The sequence below is a fragment of the Lithobates pipiens genome, unplaced genomic scaffold (assembly GCF_037356315.1).
Source record: "Lithobates pipiens isolate NorthernLeopardFrog02 unplaced genomic scaffold, aLitPip1_a1.2 Scaffold_13, whole genome shotgun sequence".
Classification (NCBI taxonomy): Eukaryota; Metazoa; Chordata; class Amphibia; order Anura; family Ranidae; genus Lithobates; species Lithobates pipiens.
The window spans coordinates 215,262,845-215,284,058 of NW_027507718.1; the positions used below are offsets into that span (position 1 = coordinate 215,262,845).

The 21,214-nt window shown below is 41.7% G+C and overlaps 1 protein-coding gene across 1 annotated transcript in view; it reads left to right on the forward strand.

Annotated features, from left to right (window-relative positions):
- The first annotated feature begins 2,778 nt into the window (after positions 1–2,778).
- Positions 2,779–21,214, forward strand: part of PSD3 (pleckstrin and Sec7 domain containing 3) — an 857,533-nt gene continuing 839,097 nt past the window's right edge. Inside the window, exon 1 of the mRNA XM_077476201.1 lies at positions 2,779–3,561. Within this exon, the coding sequence (XP_077332327.1) occupies positions 2,866–3,561 (696 nt within the window). The 5' untranslated portion in view covers positions 2,779–2,865. The remainder of the gene's footprint in view (positions 3,562–21,214) is intronic.

The window sequence follows — 21,214 nt, forward strand, 5'->3', positions numbered from 1 at the left end:
GTACTTTCCTGACATTTCAGAGCCTCAAGAAATGAGATAGGACGTCAGTACATCAGGTGTGATCAGATGTGATCAATTTTCAGTGATTTGCACCATAGCTTGTAGACTCTGTAACTTTCAAAGAGACTAAATAATATCCACTAATTTGGTTTATTTTTACCATGTAGCCGTATAAATTTTGGCCCAAATTTATTAACAAAAATGACTTATTTGCAAAATTTTATCATAGAAACAAAAAAAAAGTGTTTTTTTTTCCAAAATTTTCGCTCTTTTTTCACTTATGCCGCAAAAAATAAAAAACCCAGTGGTGATTAAATACCACCAAAAGAAAGCTCTATTTGTATGAAAAAATGATAAAAAAATTGTTTGGGTACAATGTTGCATGGCTGAGTAACTGGCATTCAAAGTGTGAGAGCGCTGAAAGCTAAAAATTGGTCTGGTAAGGAAGCTGTATAAATGCCCTGTATTGAAGTGGTTAACTATAACGCACAGCATAAGAAAATTGAACAGATAATAAAAAAGCACTGGTTTTGTGAGTGGATCGACATGCATATATAAAGTCTATTTGTGTATTGCAGTAGTACACTATTCCCTGTCTCCTTTCTTTTTCATGGTAAATGAAAATTAAAAAATTAAAAGAGCAAGAGATAAGTGGTATATGCAGGGGTCAAGTCCTGGGGAAAAAAGTGTGGGAACTCCCACCCAAGATCCACTCCCCCACCAAAAAATAAATAAAAAATGATACGATCATATGCACGAACGCTTCAAAAGTGATATTTTTCATCCAACTTTCGTATTGTGTGTATGAAGCTTAACTGTTAGTACATAAAAAATCCTCAATAAACATAAATACGGTAATTCTCTGAATCAGCATTCATTCAATTGTGCTTCCAGGCAAATGTGAACATCGTGTTCTGATCTTTATTGGGTAATTTTATTTTGTATATAAAGTGTTTATGTGGTGAGTTTACACTTTTCATTGAACAGAGTTTGGATAACACAGGGTTAAATGGAAAGGTCATAAATGAACTGCACATTATCTGGACAGAATGCTTAGGGTGATAGTGATGTGTTCCTGCTTAGGAGATGTATGTTAGCTTGGGGGGCTGCAAACTCTGCAGGGCTCCAAAACACACTCGCTGCTATTCCAACCCTTCACATATTTCCACATAAACTTCCCTCCTGGCATTAAACTTTGCCAGGTATTGTGCTCAGCTTACCACCCCAAACTGATGTTCCTCCCTCAGCTCACCTCTCTCCCTGCATGTCCTGTGAGCAGAATAGCTGATCTACCCGGCAGCTAGCTGTGATTGACAGGTAGATGGAAGCGGAAGCTGTCATGGGGCCCCCTACTGGCAATGCCTGAATGGTCAGGTGTGCGGCACTTACTATTGCGAGCTGTGTCGGCAGCTGCTGGTGTAGCACCTGCCACACAGCTCGCAAACTTCAAAGCCATGCAGGATGCGGCTGCTAATGGGAACTGAGTTCCTGTTGTGGAAAAAGTAAAGGAACTCCGTTCCCATGCGTTCCCACAGGACTTGAGCCCTGGGTATATGTGGAACAGTGGTGAAAGCTTGTTGGGTATGGTGTATGCGGGCAAAATATATGAGACTATATGATAAGTCTTTTTGTGGTCTTATCCTGAGTCCTTGGACATCACTGCATGGGAGTGCTCGGATTGCAGTTAGAAGAGCTGTAGTTGATCAGATCCTTGATCCATCCATCCATCCCATCAGGAGCAGACTTGTATATGCACGGATTGCATCAATTATTTTTCTTTTTAATTTATTTATATACACGGTGTATGAATTATGGAGTATTGCTTAATTTTTTATTCTAATTTATTTATTTATCTACACAGTTCTTTATCATTTTATTTATTGATTTTTATGGCACGAGATTATTATATTGATTATTGATTATTGATATTAGCGCACTAATAATTTATATAGTTTTTTGTATTGTAAAAGTGAAGGTTCACTGAAATTGGTGCAGCTTTTATTATTATTATCATTATTATTCTTAATTTTGATTATTTACTCACCACCCCAGCGCTGGAGTATTTTGCACTTTAAGAAATAAAAAGAAAATCCATTTGTCTGAACTCTGTGTGACTATCAGCAGCAAAACAACTTCATTATTCTAGCATTATAAAGAAGAAGAAATGCGGTGTATTAAAAGATTTAAAAATTTGCAGCGTGACGAATGTGCTATCTCCATTACGAACGCTAGTTTTACCAGACCGAGTGCTCCCGTCTCATACTTGAATCAGACCATGCGTGGAATTTTGTGCAACGGAATTGTGTACACATGCTTGGAATTTCTGACAACAAATTTTGCTGTCAGAAAATATGAGAACCAGCTCTCAAACATTTGTTGTCGGAAATTCCGACAGCAAATGTCCGATGGAGCATACACTCACGGTCAGTAATTCAGATCGTGTGTACGCAGCATTAGAGAGCTGGGGGAGGAAAAACAGCAAGACACTGATCTTCCCAGGAAAAGGCTATGCATGGGGGGGCGTGTCAGCACAAGTCTGATTATTTGAGGAGCGCAGACTGAGTTCTCGGCACAGCCAGAAAGCTACTACTAAAGCAAGTGGATCAGCATGACAGCAGAACACTAGCATATTTAAAATAAAATAAAACAGAAATAGCAGCCTCCATGTTTTGTTTTATGACATCCTTATTTTAATGCTGAAAAATGGCTGTTGGACTTTGTATTAAATAAATAACCACATATTTATTTTTTCTCCTAGATATGTGTTTTAGAAAAGATGAAGATTTCAAGGTGATCTCGGGAAAAGTGCAATACTTTTCCACGGTAGAATACATGATGGTTTCTTGACAAGTTCACGGCAAGGAAATGGCAGATCAGCAACAGATGAAAACTTCCTTCCTCTTTATCCAGCTGAAGTCACCGAGCAAATCTGCTCAGTGTTCACAGAAGGCGTGCAGTTTGGCAGAGGGAAGTTTGCTAACTGCAAGCAGAAAGGCATGTGACACCAGGGGGCCAGATTCTTGTGTGAGAGAAGACACACAGCTAAAGATAGAGGCAGGCAGCTCTGCCCAGAAGAGAGTGTCATGCAGAAACATCTGTACAGCAATGAGCAATGGCACCAAGAGCAGCCCATCTACTGCCCAAGCATACACACTGGCCAAAACCAGTGAAAGAACATTTACTCATGATCAGGGGGAGGACGAGAAAAAAAACGCAGCCTACAAGTCTACAGTCCCAGTGACAAACCAGTATACCTCCAACTCCTGCACATACTCCAGTGACAGTTATGTTTCCAGCTGTTGGAATATGATGGATCCCTTTACCAGCCCAGGAGAAGACAAGATGTTGTGGAAGGTCGAGGTACACAAGCCTAGCCTAACAAACACACCGATTCTTCGGAGAAGCCCTGAATGTAAAAGTTTCCGGGATGCTGTTGTGGAAAAATCAGCCGCGTTAACAGGACTGAATGACAGATCAGTGGGGAGCCGGTTAGAGGGACAGATGCTAGCTACCAAGTACACCATGTCAGTGACTACTGCCAGCCCTGTCAAACTTGAAAAGGTAAGCCTTTCATTGGTCATCAGCATTCATAAATGATTCATGTACAGTTGTGTGAAAACGTATTTGCCCCCTTCCTGATTTTTCAATTTTTTTGCATACTTGTCACACTTAAATGATTCAGATCATCTACAAAAAAAAATAATATTACACATAGATAATCCAAAGTACATACAAAATGCAGTTTTTAAATGATAATTTCATTTATTAAGGGAAAAAAGCTGCCCAAACCTGCCTGGCCCTATGTGAAAAGGTAATTGCTCCCCCTTCCTAAATGATGAATGAACTGTAATTAAGCACATTTTTTTGGAAAGCTGAGTTAAATTTCAAGAACAGATGAGAAACAAAGTAGTTGACGTATCAGTCTGGAAAGGGTTACAAAGCCATTTCTAAAGCTTTGGACCTCCAGACAACTACGGGGAGAGCCATTATCCACAAATGGAGAAAACTTGGAACAGTGGTGAACCTTCCCAGGAGTGGCTGGCCAACCAAAATTACTCCAAGAGCACAGCAACGACTCATCCAGGAGGTCATAAAAGAAACCAGAGCAACACCTAAAGAACTGAAGGTCTCACTGGCCTCAGGTAAGATCAGTGTTCATGAATTAACAATAAGAAAGGGACTGGGCAAAAATGGCATCCATGGGAGAGTTCCAAAGCCAAAGCCACTGCTGACCAAAAAGAACACACAGGCTCCTCTCACATTTGCCCAAAAAAAATCTTGATTATCCCCAAGACATTTGGGCAAATTTTCTGTCGACTAATGAGACAAAAGTTGAAATTTTTTGGAAGGTGTGCATCCCGTTACATCTGATGTAAAATTAACACAGCATTTTATTTAAAAAAATCATACCGACAGTCAAACATGATGGTGGTAGTGTGATGGTCTGGGGCTGCTTTGCAGCTTCAGGGCCTGGACGACTTGCCATCATTGAGGGAACCATGAATTCTGCGCTCTACCAGAAAATCCTGAAGGAGAATGTCCGGCCATCAGTTTCAGTCTTCAAGCTCAAGCACACTTGGGTTATGCAGCAGGACAGTGATCCGAAAACACACCAGCAAGTCTACCTCTGAATGGCTAACAAAAAAAAAAAATGAAGGTTTTGGAGTGGCTTAGTCAAAGTCTTGACTTAAATACAATTGAGATGCTGTGACATGTCCCTAAACAGGACGTTAATGCTGGAAAACCCTCCAATGTGGCTGAATTAAAACAATTCTGCAAAGAAGAATGGGCCAAAATTTCTCCACAGCAATGTGAAAGACTCATTACTAGTATCACAAATGCTTGATTGCAGTTGTTGCCCCCTAAACCTAATAACTGGTTGTGCCACCCTTGGTGTCAATTACTTTTTCACATAGTGCCAGGCAAGTCTGGACAGCTTTTTTCCCTTAAGAAATTAAATCATCATTTAAAAACTGCATTTTGTATTTACTCAAGTTATCTTTGTGGAATCTTAACATTTGTTTGATGATCTGAAATATTTAAGTGTGAAAAATATGCAAAAAAAAAAAAAAATCGGGAAGGGGGCAAATACTTTTTCATGGCACTGTATGTACATCAAACTAAAAATCTAAGTAAAGGCAAAACTTTTTAAAACATTGGATAGAGTAACATTTGACCTGGTTAGAGATCCACCCTCTCTATTTGTCCTGGTGACTGTTATCACCAAGAGTGGAAGAAAATGCCAAATTTTAGGAAACCTTCCAATGGAGACAAACAGGGCTTTCCTCACATTTTCTGTTTAGGCCATGAGATGGGCAGGGCCATCTTAACCACTTCAGCCCCAGACCATTTGGCTGGCCAAAGACCAGAATGTTTTTTGCGATTCGGCACTGAATCGCTTTAACTGACAATTGCGCAGTTGTGCGATGTGGCTCCCAAACAAAATTGGCGTCCTTTTTTCCCCACAAATAGAGCTTTCTTTTGGTGGTATCTAATCACCTCTGTGGTTTTTATTTTTTGCGTTATAAACAAATATCCCCCCCAAAAAAAAAAAAAAAACATTTTTCCTCAGTTTAGGCCAATACGTTTATTGATTGGTTTGCACAAAAGTTATAGCGTCTACAAAATAGGGAATAGTTTTATGGCATTTTTACCAATATTTTTTTTTACTAGTAATGCCGGTGATCTGCGATTTTTATCATGACTGCCACATTATGGCAGACAGATCCGACACTTTTGGTGCTATTTTGGGACCATTCACATTTATACAGCTATCAGTGCGATCGCACTTACGAAGCTTGCGGCGGCGTGCGCCCACAATGCCGCGTCTTAAAGGGCAACGTACAGGTACATTAATATGCCTGTACGTGCCCTTCTGCCGACCGATATCATCGTGAGCCAGTCGGCAAGGGGTTAATAGCATCATGGGCCCCTGGGCAAAGTAATGCAGTAGGGCCTTACCAGCCTGCCCCAATTTATGCATCTACTTTCAAGAAGTAAAGTATAAATAGCTTACAGAATAGTTTAAACATATATTTATTAGTACTTTCAGTAAAATTGTAAACTATAAAATGTTAAACAATAGGAAAATATGGCATAAATCAAAGATTAATCTACACAAAGGGCACAGTACAATGGAGGAGGCAGAAGGGCACAGTACAGGGTGGGTCAGGAGGGCACAATACTGGGATCAGGAGGGCACTGTACAGGTTCCAGGATGCTGCCCAGGACACAGCCATCCCAAGATAGCTTGGTAAAAAGCATGACTATCCCAGAAAATCCAGGAGAGTTGGCAAGTATGATATAATGCAAGATTATCGTGGGGCCCCATGCACCTGGGGCCCCTGGGAAGTGCCCAGTTGTGCCCATGCTTTAAGACTATCCTAGGGATGGGAAGTGAAGGGAAATCACCCCAATGAGGATGTAATTGGCAAAAACAACAATAAACTGACAGGGGCTATAACCCTCCCTTACTCTGTCCAAAATGAAAAAAAAAAAGTTTTGCTTATAGTTCTACTTTAAATTCTTGGTAATAATTATCTGTTGGTATTATAGTTATTGAACCAGTTACCTTGATGTTATAGACCTCATTGCTGAAAAGTGGAGGAAAGTTGGTAGCATCCAATCCGATTCTAGCTAATTTATAAAGTATATAGCATACTAACATTTATAGGTAAAGTTGATCCAGGGAAAATCTGATTGCCTCTTTGGGGATCAGGAAGGAATTTTTTCCCCTGCTGTAGCAAATTGGAGCATGCTCTGCTGTTTTTTTTTTTGCCTTCCTCTGGATCAACTGTGGGTATAGAATTGGGTATATTGGATTGTACAATATTTTTCATTTTATTTTTTATTTTTTTATGATTGAACTGGATGGACTTGTGTCTTTTTACAACCTGACTAACCATGTAACTATGTTATTTACTAACAGTGAAGAGTGCTAAATCTGGTGCAACTCTGCAGAGAAACCAATTAACTTCCCGGTTTTAATGTCAAAGCTTAAGTGAACAAGTTGAAGATGATTGATTACCATGCAAAGCTGCACCATATTCTGAGTGCACGCAATTTTAGTAAATCCTCCCCGAAGTTTGTACGCTATTAGAAAACGCTGATATTTTCTTTCGTCCTTTATTATATACGTCAACCCCTATGCCCAGTTGTAAAAATTAACCATAATTACTTTATTGCAAATAACATTTCAAGAAAAATGACTGCTTGCATCTAGTTGCTGAAACACCACAGAGAGAAAAATATTATTTCAAATAAGAATATCAGCATATTTTGCAATATAATGTTTGGTAATCAAGCATTTTTTAATAATGTGCAGATATTACTTCTATCCGCATTTGTGAGATTGGGAAATCAGAATGATGAAATCTAGATTATACTTGAGAAATAGTCTTAAAAGCAACATGATCTCTTAAATGTATTGTCAATAATATATAGGACACATATAAATAAAAATAGTCTGCTATAAGAATAATCCTGAATTTCAGATGACACGTAACTGATCTCTTTTCTGCTGTTAGGGTGGTTGGCCTGATTTTACTTCTTTATTATTTATCTTTATTCTGTTCAGTTATTTATTTTGAAATAGTTTTTGTTCCTTTTTATTTTGGATTGTTACTTCTAATGGTGCTTAATGTCTGAAATGTAAAGCATAGTTTTGCCTAGAATGTTCAAGTCACTTAGTGAATAAGGGCATCTACTGTATGCTCATTGTAATACACAATCAACTGCGCCAGCACTGCAAGGGTTAACTGCTTGCTTAGTCTAGGGGACCTGAAAAGCACTTTTACTTCTGCCCCCCCCCCCCCCCCCCCACCCAGCAAATTGCACTAACCCCCTGCCCCCCAACACGCTCTAGTAGTGTACCTAAGAATCCTTATCCCCAGTACAGGGCTACGGGCTCTGCATTGGTCTTGACGATGTAAGGGGACCTTAGAATGCTGGAACGCAGTGGAGAAGAGGCTTCAGAGACTGATCTTGTAGCTCAGAGGAGCCTACAGGATTGGAGGATCAGGTAAGTAAAACGGCTTTTCGCTTTCAAGGTCCTCTAGACTAAACATAGGATTAAACCTTGCAGTGGGGCTAAAGTTTTCTGGAATTCAGCTTAAGATCAAGTGTTCTCTGTAAAGAAGACATTATTATTTCTCCACTAATTGCATAGACAACATCTGCAATATTGAAGAGAAACTGTTGGCTAAAGATCTTGCAGACTTTGACACTTCTGGAAGTGTCGATTTCCCAATCCCCACTGCTCTCAGTGGTTTGATCCATCACACCATACATCACACCATACATCACTACTGTGTCCTTTAGTGATGTAGGGGTAAGCAGGAGGAACAACTGAGCACAACTCATCATGGTGCTGGTTCTCTTTTCATGGTCCAGTTACAGAACGGGTCCAAGATGATCTGGTCTCAGAGAGAAGATTGAATGATGTTGGCCATCACACTGAGAATATATTTAGTGACATTAAACATTCTACAGTGGAGATGTCTGAAGCATTGCAGCAAAAGCAGGTTTTATTTTACCTTTAAATGGGCTATTCATTTTTATCTTTTTTATTTTTGGCTGGAGTACTGCTTTAAGGTCCAATTGCAAGTTTAGGCTAGAAAAAACAATGGTTCAACAACAGGGGTTGCAGCACAGCAGAATTGCAGAATTGCAAAGACCATAACCCTGGGGGTGGAGGGGGGTCCAGCTCCAGTGTAGCTCTTATATGTAAAGGTCTATTTTCACATCTTGGAATTTCTGTCACAATCTGTTTTACCAATAGGCTTGTAGGCAGGTTGCCTATTTCAGTCTATTTTCACAGAGAACTGTGTTTCCCTGTCTGAAGTTACTAAAGTGGTGCAATGCAAGTAACTGGCACACATAGTCTACAACGTGGGTCAGTTAAACACATTGGGGTATGAAGACACAAGTGGTTACCAAGGGTAACTGTGGTTTCCCAAACAGCCTGTCATAAGTGTTTGTCTGTGACAGGTGGGATAGCCTCTTGCAGGAGGAATTGTTGTCAGCACTCTCTCCATGAGCAACGGGAGCAGATCAGCAAGAAAGATGTTCTCAACCTGTGCAAGGGTATCAGAAAGGAAGAGTTAAGTGAGTGCATGCATAGAAACAGCAATAGGTGCACGGCGGGACCCTATCCCATTACTGGGAGTGAGGTAGCAGAGATAAGCTGGACAGGTGGAGAGGCATTGGCTCTGCATGTCACTCCTAAATGCAACAGTGACTGCAGTGGTGTACATTAACATGAAGGGCATTACCTAGAGTACAGTCGTCTGTTCAAGCAAAAATACCCCATGTGTAAGGCAGTGACACAGGAATTGCGATACCAGTGTGTACCAGCATTTACACATAAGCTAGTAGTGTATGTGATTTTGATTTTAATAGTGGGAAGTTGTTGCCCAATTTGCTTTAATGCCCAAAGGTGTTTAGCTACTGCCTTGAATATTAAAACAAACACAATTATATGTAAAGTATATATACACATATATACACACACACGCACACACCCTATAATACCCTGTAATAACACATCTAAGGACATACAGTGTAGAAACAGAACAAAAATAACAAATAATACATGGTTATAGTCCTATATAACTGGCTTTTTCACCACTAAAATCTTATCCGAATGTCAACGCTAAAACCATAAAAGTGAGTGAAAATGGAGACAGAATGTCTGACCAATAACATCCTATACCAAAATAAAATGAGCTAATGGCTAATAAAGGACAGCACTGTAAGAGGATAAGTGTGAAAGAGACCACAAACACCTGAACTGCTTGCATGTTGCATAAAACACCCTTAGTTTCTGCATACTTAAAGTGGCTGTAAACCCGATTCATGAAATTTGATCTAGGCACATATATCTGTAGAGTTTATTAGCAGGCTATTGAATCATGCGCTTGGAAGCTTGTTGTATGCAAATAATACTTTACTTTCATGGAGGATTAGCAATGTATGTCTTACAGCATTAGGAAACATAAACAGAAGAAGAACAGAAATAAGGAGGATGCAAGTGCATGCTTAAATACAAAAAGTACATCCAGGTACATTACCACAGAGAATACACACTATAATACTGCAGTGCCACTTACTGGTATAGATAGGCATAATGCATACATATAGTTCACAATATAGAAATCTACTTGCTGTTGCTTCTACCAACACCCCTTCTCAACAGTATGTGCTTTGTCAAATTATATTCAGCTTCTTTTGGAAATAGCTATGATGTTCCTTCAATAAAGGTTTGGTGAGTGTATCAGCAGTCATCTCCTCTGATGGGCAGAATTGAATGTCAATAACACCTTGCTTTAATTGTCCCTCAGTAGGTGACACTTGACGTTGATGCATTTGGTTCTAGTATTTACCTTTCTGTTTGCATAAGCTTTATACAAGACAACCCTGGTTGTCTTAAAAAATGGGAATTGGTGTTGACATGTCTATCCCAATATCCACAAAAAGGTGACAAAACTATAGCTCTTGTTGACATGCGTGTGCTGAATGAATGAAATACTTGTATAGCTGTTGCAATGTACTCAGCTTCAGTTGATTACTTTCGACTAGACCAACTTATGGTTCCTTCCCCATACTGGAAGGTGAATCCACTTGTGGATTTGCAGTCTGTGCAGTCCCCGGCCCAATCGGCATCCACAACCAGACCAGTTTTGGATTGGATGTTGCTGGTAGCCATAACTTCATCTGAATGATTCTTTTGAGGTATTGTATCACTATTTTTACTGCGTTCTGGTCAGGCTGACAGGGAGCTGAAACTTTCCTGCATAGTATGCCCACTTCTGTGGCTATGTCTGGTCTTGTCACAGTGGCAACATATAGCAGCTTACTGATTTCTCTGCGATAAAAGTGTAATGGTTGGCTAGCAAGTTTTCTGCTTCATTGCTCTTTTGATAGCCTGGTTTTAATAGGAGTTTTCACTTCCTTTGCATCTTGCATATGGAATTGTTCCAAGATTTCGGTGATTTTCTGAGATTGGTTGAGAAGTTAACTTCAGTCTTCTTCTCTCGCTATTTGAATTCCCAAGCTCTTTGATTTCAAAAATTTCTTTCTGCTTGTGAACGATCTTATTGTAATCCCTTTCTTGTTGAAAGCGGGTTATAATGTCATCAACATAGATAAGGATGTATACCCATCTGTCTTCTTGATTCTTGGAGTAGAGACAGGGATCTGCTTTACTTCTTGAGAATCCCTCTCTGGTTAGTACTTTGTTCACTTTCTCATTCCACATCCTTGCAGATTGCTTAAGACCATAGATGCTCTTGTGAAGTTTACACACAACCTTGCTCAAACCCTGGTGGTTGCTCCATGCAGAGATCTTCCTTAATGTCTATATATAGAAAAGCAGTTTTAACGTCTAAGTGTTTGGCTTGCATGCCTTTCCCGGCTGCAACGCTAATAAGCGCTCTGATGGTGGAGTGTTTTACGTCGGGAGCGAATGTTTCATCGTAATCTTCACCAAATTTTTGGGAGTAACCCTTAGCAACTAGTCTGTCTTTGTATTTATGGATATTCCCTTCTTCGCCCGACTTTACTTTGATAGTCCACTTACTTCTTATAGTTCTGCGGATAGGAGTGAGCTCTGTGAGTATCCAGGTTTTATTTTCTTGAAGTGACTTTAATTCCCCTTCTGTTGCCTTTCTCCATTTATTGGCTTCATGTTTTTGCAGTTTTACTATAACTTCCCAGAATGTTGGTTCAAGTATGCTGTGTGTTTTGACAGTGTATGACAGCGTGGAGTGGATCTTCTGACTTCAGACAGTTCAGCAGGATCTGGTGAGGAACTTGATTTAGGCAATGTGAGTTCCACCTCTTGTTCTGACTCCTGCAAAGGTTCGCTTTGGTTGACCTTTTCTTCTGGTTTGCGTGGTATATTGACTTCACAGCTCTCAGGGATCAGTGTTTCTGGTGGTGAACTCATCAAAATAAATACTACTGCTTATTGTCACTCTGTCAGTCTTTGGATGTAGGATTCTGTAACTCTTAGTTTGCTCACTGTAGCCTACTAGAATGCCCCCTATGGCTCTATTCTCAAGCTTGGATTGCTTTTCACTTGGAATATAGGCATATGCTTTACATCCGAACACTCTGATGTGCCCTATGCTAGGCTTTGATCCATGCCACATTTCAAATAGAGTACTTTTAATAGCACTTGAGGGTAGTCTGTTCTGTAGGAAGGATGCAGTCATACTTGCTTCTCCCCAGTATTTGTGAGGTAGGTTGGCATCCAACAACATTCATCTGGCCATTTCTATAAGAGTATGATTTTTCCTTTCTGCTACACTGTTTTGTTTAGGAGTGTATGGTGTGGTTGTTTGGTATACTATTCCTTGTCGCTTCAGGTGTAAGGCCACTTGTTTGTTTATGTACTCTCCTCCATTGTCGGTGCGTATTATTTCTGGTTTGCATTGGAATTTGTTGCTAGACATCGCAGCAAACTCTTGAAGTTTCTCTGAGGTTTCATTCTTGTGTTTCATCAGGTAAGTAGTTGTGTACCTGGAATAATCATCAATCAAAGTCAGTAAAGATCTGTCAGTATCCCGCCTGACATGGGAGTTTTCTTTGGACTGCAATGTGTCACTGTGTATGAGCTGCAGGAGGTGAGTAGTTTTTCTTTGAGATGCCTGTAGAAGATGAGCATGTGTGGCTTTTGCTTCAATGCAGCACTTGCATTTCATGAGCACTTTTGAAGGTGTTATTGTCAAATCTTCTGATAAACCTCTCTTTATAATGTCCTGTATAGCTTCTGGATTCCTGTGTCCCAGCGCCTGTGCCATACGTGAATACCTTTGCTGTGTATGTCATTAGGGACTACATTGGCTTGCTGGTCTGTGGTAATGAGCCTGTATATCATCTAGTTTTCCTTTTGTGAGGAATCACTTATTATTGTGAATTGTGCATTCATCACCCTGGAACTTAATTGTGAAACCGTTGTTTGCAAGACTTTTCACTGATAGAAGGCTGTCCTCTAGTTCTGGAACATACAGCACTTTCTTTACAAGGATACTCTGTATACCTTGTGGTGTAATGCAGTTTAGGAAGCCTTGGCCTCTACCTTCTGAAGTGATGCTTTTCCCGTTTGCTAGGAAAACTTTGCCTTTTGCACTGTAATCAATGTTTGTGAAGAAGGTCTCATTGCTAGTCATGTGGCTTGTCACACCTGAGTCTATGCACCAGCCATGTGGCTTGTCGCTCTGTGTCACTTTAAAGGTGACACTCATTGATGTGTCTGTAGTTTCCTTTGTGGCTGCTTTGACCCTTTCTTTTGTGGATAGCTCTAGCTTTCGCTGCTTGGCTTTCCCAAGGGGATGTGAACCCCCTCAGTATTTACTTACCAGATAACATGCTCCTGTTCCTTCTTTGCTCTCTCCTTAATGATGGCGAGCTGGGACTCCATATCTTCTAGATATAGCAGAGGTCATTCCACTTGTCGAGCTGGGACTCTACATCAACTGCCGGGCGAAGGTCACTTCACCTGTTGAGCTGGGACTATACATCTACTGCCAGGCGAATGTCATTCCACCTGTCGAGCTGGGACTCTACATCTACTGCCAGGCGGATGTCATTCCACCTGTCGAGCTGGGGCTCTACAACTACTGCCGGGTGGAGGGCCATTCCACCTGTAAAGCTGAAACTATACATTTACTGCCAGGCGGAGGTCATTCAACCTGTTGAGTTGGGACTATACATCTACTGACGGGCGGAGGTCATTTCACCTGTCACGCTGGGAGTATACATCTACTTCTGGGCAAAGGTCATTTCTCCTGACAGCACAGAATCAATTTCAGTGATGGTAGCAGGAACGTAGAGAGTGTCCCACCACCCCTCATCCAGCTTTCTTTCTGCTTCATTATAGTGCAGGGTGCAGGAATACATAGCGTTTCCTAGCCCCAGCATACCACTACTAATCTTCAAACTGCCCAACAAAGAGCAGGCCACACAGTAGGAGCCAGCAGCTGCATGCTGTCCCCAAGCCAGGTGTTGGGCATTAGGAGCTGTGGAGGCCTAGTATATTCATGTACCAGGAAATGTACTGTTAGGTTTCCAGAGGAATTAAAGAAAAATTATAGGTTTTCCGGTTACTGCTTTGATAAAATAATTTTTTCTGGATATCTATTTTGACCTGTAAATTAAACATCAAGTATAGGGGAAGTAAGCAAACCTTAATGTTGAAATATGTAGCTGTTGGCAGTATGAGTATCTCTCTTAACAGATGTTGCAATATTCAGAGGAAATGTATATCTGAGACAAGGTTTTACATATATATTTATAACACTCAAGTGTTTAAAAGGCATATTAGTTTATCATAATAACATAGCTCCATAATAGAAATGATGTACACAAAAATGCCATCCACAGTAGCATTCAAACTGAGCCAGTTAGGTTTCTACTGCATTTAATAGTGTTCTCCTTCTAGTACTTAATGCTTTTTGATAAGTTGTGAGAGTAGAGTGATGACTTCATCAGTGTGTTTCTGCACCTTTATTGTCCAGTCACATTGTGAAATGGGCATAGGCTGTATTGCTGAACTGCAGCATAGTCAGTAGAGGGGTTAGGAACCTGATTGTGCTCTCTGTCAGATGCCTGAATCACAAAAATTGCTAACAGAATTACAAATTCTCTAGCAATTAAATCAGTCTACACATGTATTTCAGTTGTGTGTTTAGCGATTTGCCTGGAGTTCAACTTAAATAGATAATTCCGGCAAGCGTTGACATTTAATTGTTGTTCACACGTCTCCTATGCACGTCAGCACCCTTAGAACCATTGTGATATGTATCTAATAGTGGCAGCTGTGCCATCTCCTGAGAGATTTGTGTTACATCTCAAATAGCTCTTCCAATATGTCCTAAGCTTAGCCAAAATATGGTGTCTCCCTCTATTAGAGATTTACAATAACTTGAGTGCGGCTGTATTTTATTCAGATTGCAGCCCCTAATTACTTGCCAAGCTTCTGCAAGCAAAGCCAGCAGAATATTGGCATGTGTCAAAAGGGGGATTTACTCCAGAGATAAAACAATAATCCTGCCACACTGAGAAGAGATATGCTAGTGATATGCAAATACCTTACTATTGACCTTAGCATAGGGAATAAACTTTTCAGTGGGACAGAGGTTAAAAAGACACTCTGCAATTCATTGAAACTGGAAAAGAAACGGTTTAACTGTAATCTGCGTAGAGCAGGGGTCCTCAAACTTTTTAAAGCAGGGGACCAGTTCACTGTCCCTCAGACTGTTGGGGGGCCGGACTCCTCGCCATCACACAGTTCCCTATCCCAATGCCCCCTCATCACAGATGCCCCCCCATCAGACTCTGCCATCACAGATCCTCCCCATCACAGACTCCTCTCCATCACAGAGCCCCCATCACAGACTCCACTCCATCACAGATCCTCCCCATCACAGAGCCCCCATCACAGACTCCTCTCCATCACAGACTCCTCTCCATCACAGATCCTCCCCATCACAGAGCCCCCCATCACAACGCCTCTCCATCACAGATTCCTCTCCATCACAGATCTTCCCCATCACAGAGCCTCTTTCACAAAACCCCCATCACAGATTCCTCTCCATCACAAATCCCCCCATCGCAGATTCCTCTTCATCACAAAGCCCTCCATCACATATTTCTCTCCATCACAAAGCTCCCCCATCACAGATTCCTCTCCATCACAATGCCCCCCATCACAGATTCCTCTCCATCACAGAGCCTCACAGATTGCTCAGAGCTGGATTAACTCTTTGTGGCAAGACTGGGCACAGATGACATGAAATCATATACTGTACAAGGTGCAAGCCTTAATTAAAAAAAAAAATCAGGTTTACATCCACTTTAAAGATCCAAGCAGGGCCATTTTTAACAAAGGGCAAAAGGGGCAGCTGCCATGGGCCCAGTCGTTGTTGTGAGGCCCAAAGCAGCTGCCCCTTGAGCCCACACTGCCTGCAAATAAAGTTAATAAGTGTATTCAGTAGGGCCCAAGAAGATGTTTGACAAGGGTCAAATCAATATTAAAGATGGCCTTGGATCCAAGTAGAAAAAGAAAGGTAAGTACTTGACAGTTAAAAATGTGCACTAATCAACTGTGCTACATCCAGCCTATTTATTGGGCTCTTTTTCCCTGTTCAAATAAGAAAATTAAGCCATTTGTGGAAAGTGGTGTATCCTTGATATAACGGCCTTACATATCTTATTTGGGTGCCTCTGCTCCTGTGCTATCTGAAAACATTATGTGCGCTGTGCTGATGAAAGCTCCCCACACTCCTTGGTGTCACAAGGAGAGTAAGTGATGGAAAATCTCTCCAATGGAGTTGCATACAGAAATAAAAACCTTACAGAGTTTTAATTCTTCTCTATCCAAAAAAAATGTAAAGTTTATTGCACAGTTTTACATATATATGACTGTCTAACCAGTTCCTGCAAACTGCAATTCTCCATTATTGTATGTTTTAAAATCTCCTTCAAAAAGTGACAGATATTTAAAGTGGAACTTTACCCATAACCACTTGAAAATAATGTTTTTTAGCAAGGAACATTAATTCCACATTAATAATTATGCTACCAATATGTGTGGTGTAAATTGCCTCTGGAATTGCTCCCGGTTTCTCTTTGCTGGAGGCTGATATTTTGTTGAAGCCCAAAGTCCCTGAATAGCAGTAAATCATAGAGAGGAACAAAACCCATCTATTTAACAGTTACAATCCTTGAATGCTGGGAATGCTTACTGTTACATTTGCTTGTGTCCTCAACCAAACTGTGATATCATCAAATACTGAGATTGGTGTCAGCAGATCGGCCTCTACAACCTTGGCTGTGCCTAAAAATGGAGAGCAACTGAGCATGTGCAGAGCACTGTGAGACAGTGTATTATTGGATTTGAAACATTATAGGGACTTTTTTGTAATTGAAAAAGGAGCCAATCTGGAGGGGAGTGCCTTTGTCATCTTTGCCTAGGGTGCTGGAGGACATTGGGGTTGATTTACTAAAACTGGAGAGGGCAAAAGCTGGTGCAACTCTGCATAGAAATCAATCAGCGTCCAGGTTTAGTGAAGCTTAATTCAACAAGCTGAAGTTGGAAGCTGATTGGCTACAATGCACAGCTGCACCAGATTTTTCACTCTCCAGTTTTAGTAAATCAACCCCATTGTCTTAAAGCTAGAATACAATATGATTTTTGTTTTCTAAGGAATATGGCTTTTCTGGTACCCATAAATTACTGTATGTAGTTATTGTAACCTTGGTCGTTGACTTTTTCATGAATACTAGTACTGTATTTTTAGCCAAACATCAACCTTCCATAGGATTAAACAGCCTTGAGTGATGGCTTATGAATGATGAATTATACTTCTATTGCACTTGGAGCAAATCTGCTATTTAAATGGGTACATGTTGCCAAAGGCTATACGATCAATCTATGTCTGGAAAAGAATACATATTAATGCATGGATACAAAGACCATATCATATGTCTATGTCATTGCTCAGTGCTGTATGCATATTAAGCTTCTTTAACCTGTTGCCATCCGCATAACACATATGTACTGTGGCAAAAGGACAGGCTTTAATGCCCACACGCAGCACATATGTGTCTCTGGGCAGCCGATGTTTCTGTGCTGAGAGTGTGCCTATTGCGCTTTCCTAGCACAGAGACTGAGCTGTCAATGACAGCTCTCGGTCTGGACTAACATCAGGACCAGTTCTCAACCATGTGACTATTAATGTGACAGCCGATCACGTGATCGCTGATCCTTCTCACCCCCGCCAGAAATTTTTAAAGGGATGCCAGGAAGGCGAGTGGGTTAAAGTGTATTAATGGTCAAAATTTAAAGTCATATAGTAATTTTCACCCTGTATTTCAATTATTTGAAGTTTATGTAAAGAATCCCACGTTTACTTCTTGAAATTCTGTGACAAATATTCACTTTGTCCTGGGGATAGGCACTGTTTTGTCACACAGTTCACAGAGCTTGCCTTCTGAACTACAGAGGTGCTGAGAGGGGAAGTCTCAGGAGGCAACATCAGTGCAGGAATCACTGCTAGCAGGCAGCAAGGTACCATGGGTTATGTAGTCCTTAGAAATTTAGAAAGTAGATGTAAACAGAGGAGAAGCTGCAAAGCATGTGTAGCACTGACCCCGGAAGGAGCTGCTGGTTTTGTTGGGCTTACCGTTACCTTCTTGACCTCGCCTCCGTCTAGGGGTTTCCCTTGGTAGATGGTCCAAAGAACTGCAGAAACTGACACCGGATCCTCTTTTGGGGATATTTATTCAAAAGATAACACAGTTTCTTAATGAAGGGTAGAGGATTAGGAAGAAAGTTCAGGTACTTTTGGAACTGCAAAAATAGGAAGTCTCTCACTATAGAAATCCAGAGAATTACCGTTTCACAACTGGATTCTTACAACCACTGGATAGACCTCCTCTCACTAGGCCTAGCAGCCGGTAAGGTGTTAAGTAAAGCAAAGTCTCTGCCACAAACTTGGATGTAGAACACTTGAGAAGCAACAGTCTCTGCCACAGACTTGAATGTAACTAAGGGACATAGATAAATTTAGAGAACTATGATACTAGTATCTCTCAGCCGGTCCGGCGATACCGTATGAAAATAGATCTGCAAAGGGTCCTTCAACTGAGCCTCCAGGCTCCTTCTGAGAAACCAGCCTAACGCATGGCCTTCTCCCGAAGAGTCCTCCCCTGGATGCTTCTCCAGTTGCTGGGCCTCTCCCTAGATGAGACGGCACCGGACCACCTTTGAATCATTTTGACCTCATATCCATTCAGGCCTGTCCCTGCAGTTGCTTCACCTTGGGCTATCCAGCCCCGAGACTCAGAATTGCATAGATCCGCACCCCAGGCCAGGAGGGAAATGGGGGCTGGTCAGAAGGACCAGGACCGAACAGACAGAAAACTCTTCTGGACTGGAACCCAGAAGCACGTGATGTCAGTACCTTAAATACCCTCTCCCAGAATGCACAGCAAGATGACACTCCCACTGGGCTGGTTCCAAGAGAAAGAAGGCATTCAATGCACCCAGCCAATCTGCGTTCTCATACCCACCGGTGGTGACAGCGACACCCACGGTCAAGGAGAACTCAATCTAGACTGGTACTGAAACCATAATTTGGCAAAATTAGTCCTAAAACCCAACTGTGGCTTTATGAATATTAATTTTGAAAAACATATAGCCCGTATGAAAGGACATTTTTCAAGTAAGCTTATATTGGATTGTCAATAATAACTGTTCATTTATATTATTATAAAGAGAAATTAATTCTGCAACCACAGATTTCCTTTAATGGCAACTTGCAGAGGAATTGGAGGGAAACATAAGTGACCATTATCCAAAAACACCCCCACAAAGATGTATTCCATACACCTTTCCCTTATATGGTACAGGAATGCCTCCAATCCCTTCCTCCTTAAATTTTCCTCAGTAAGGGTCAACATATCAGGGGTTTCCAAACATTATAAGCAAAGGGCCAGTTTACTTTCCTTCAGACTTTAGAAGGGGGCCGACTGTGGCCAGTTTGAATAGACCTCAGGCTTGGTGCTCAACAGGAGTAAAAAATTATATAGTGCCTGTGGCCAATAGGAGGAGGAAGTGCGCCCCAAGGTTGGTGTTTGTAGGAAGAATCAGGGGCGTAACTATAGGGGGTGCAGCAGTTGCGACCGCAACTGGGCCCTGTGATGCAGGGGGCCCATGCAGCCCCCTCTACATATGGCCGGCAGCAGCATAGGCAGCTAGGGGTACCAGTGCACCATGCACACGGGTGGCTGGAGGTGGAGGGTGACTAGCAGAGCTCCATGCTCGACTATCACACTGGCTGCTCTTTAGTTGTGCATTCCCCGCATGACCTGTGTCCTCGGCTGGCTCCTCAGAGTACCCCTCTCCTGCTCCATGCATTGCTGCTCAGTCTGATGTGTGTTCTCCCCAGCCAGAGTCCCGCCCCCCCTGAGTCCGGCCCACACTGCACTGCATACTTCTCCCGGGTAAACAAACTTTAAGCACACAGATGCAGTGCAGCCCTATGAGAGCCGGCTCTCCAGAGGACACTGCAGGCTTGTCTGCCAGCCCCCCTCCTCCCCTATCATACACAGATGATGAAAGGTCTTTCTGGGAGATATGCTGATCGCCCGTCCAACACACTGGATGGAGCCCAGGCCAACATAGATGAGTGCGCGGCCTACAGCTTGGTCATGGTGAATGAGAGGACCCCATCCCCCACACACCATTACATACCCCCTCCATCTCCCCCTGGGGACAGGGACCCCTTCTCACCTGGGGGCAGTAACTTCATCTGCCCTGGAGAAAATGACCTCATCTCTTCTGGGGACAGGGAACCCCATCCTGCCTAGGGACAGTCCCCCAATGGGGCACCTAAAAATAAAAAATAAAAATAATAAAAAAAAACTACTGATACCAGTGGTGGAACTACAGGGCTCACAAAGGTCATACCTGTGACCACGCCCTGGAGTTCCACCACCGGACTCGGGGGGAAGGGCCCTGGCTGGGGTTCAGGGGGGCCCTTCATGTTTTTTTGCATTGGGGCCCTGAAGGTTCTAGTTACGCCACTGGGAAGAATAGTAGCTCATCATTGGTGTCTGTGGGAGGAAAAGTGCCCTACTGTTGATGTCAGTGGGAGGAATAGTGCCCCATAGTTAACAGCAGTGAAAGAAATGGTGCTTCATCATTGATGTCAGTGGGAGGAACAGAGCCCCATGGGCCAGATAAAGGTAGCCAGAGGACCCCATCCGGCCCATGAGCCACAGTTTGGAGACGACGGATATAGAAACATACATATATACAGTGGATATAAAAAGTCTACACATCCCTGTTAAAATTTCAGGTTTCTGTGATGTAAAAAAAAATGAGACAAAGATAAATAATTTCAGAAATGTTTCCACCTTTAATGTGACCTTTAAAACTACAACTAAGTTGAACAACAAACTGAAATCTTTTAGGTGGAGGGAAGTAAAAATAAAGAAATAAAAATAATATGGTTGCATAAGTATGCACACCCTTAAACTAATACGTTGTTAAAGCACATTTATTATTTTATTACAGCACTCAGTCTTTTTGGGTATGAGTCTATCACCATGACACATCATGACGTGGCACGATTTGCCCACTCTTCTTTGGAAATACACTTCAAATCTGTCATATTGCGAGGACATCTTCTGTGCACAGCCCTCC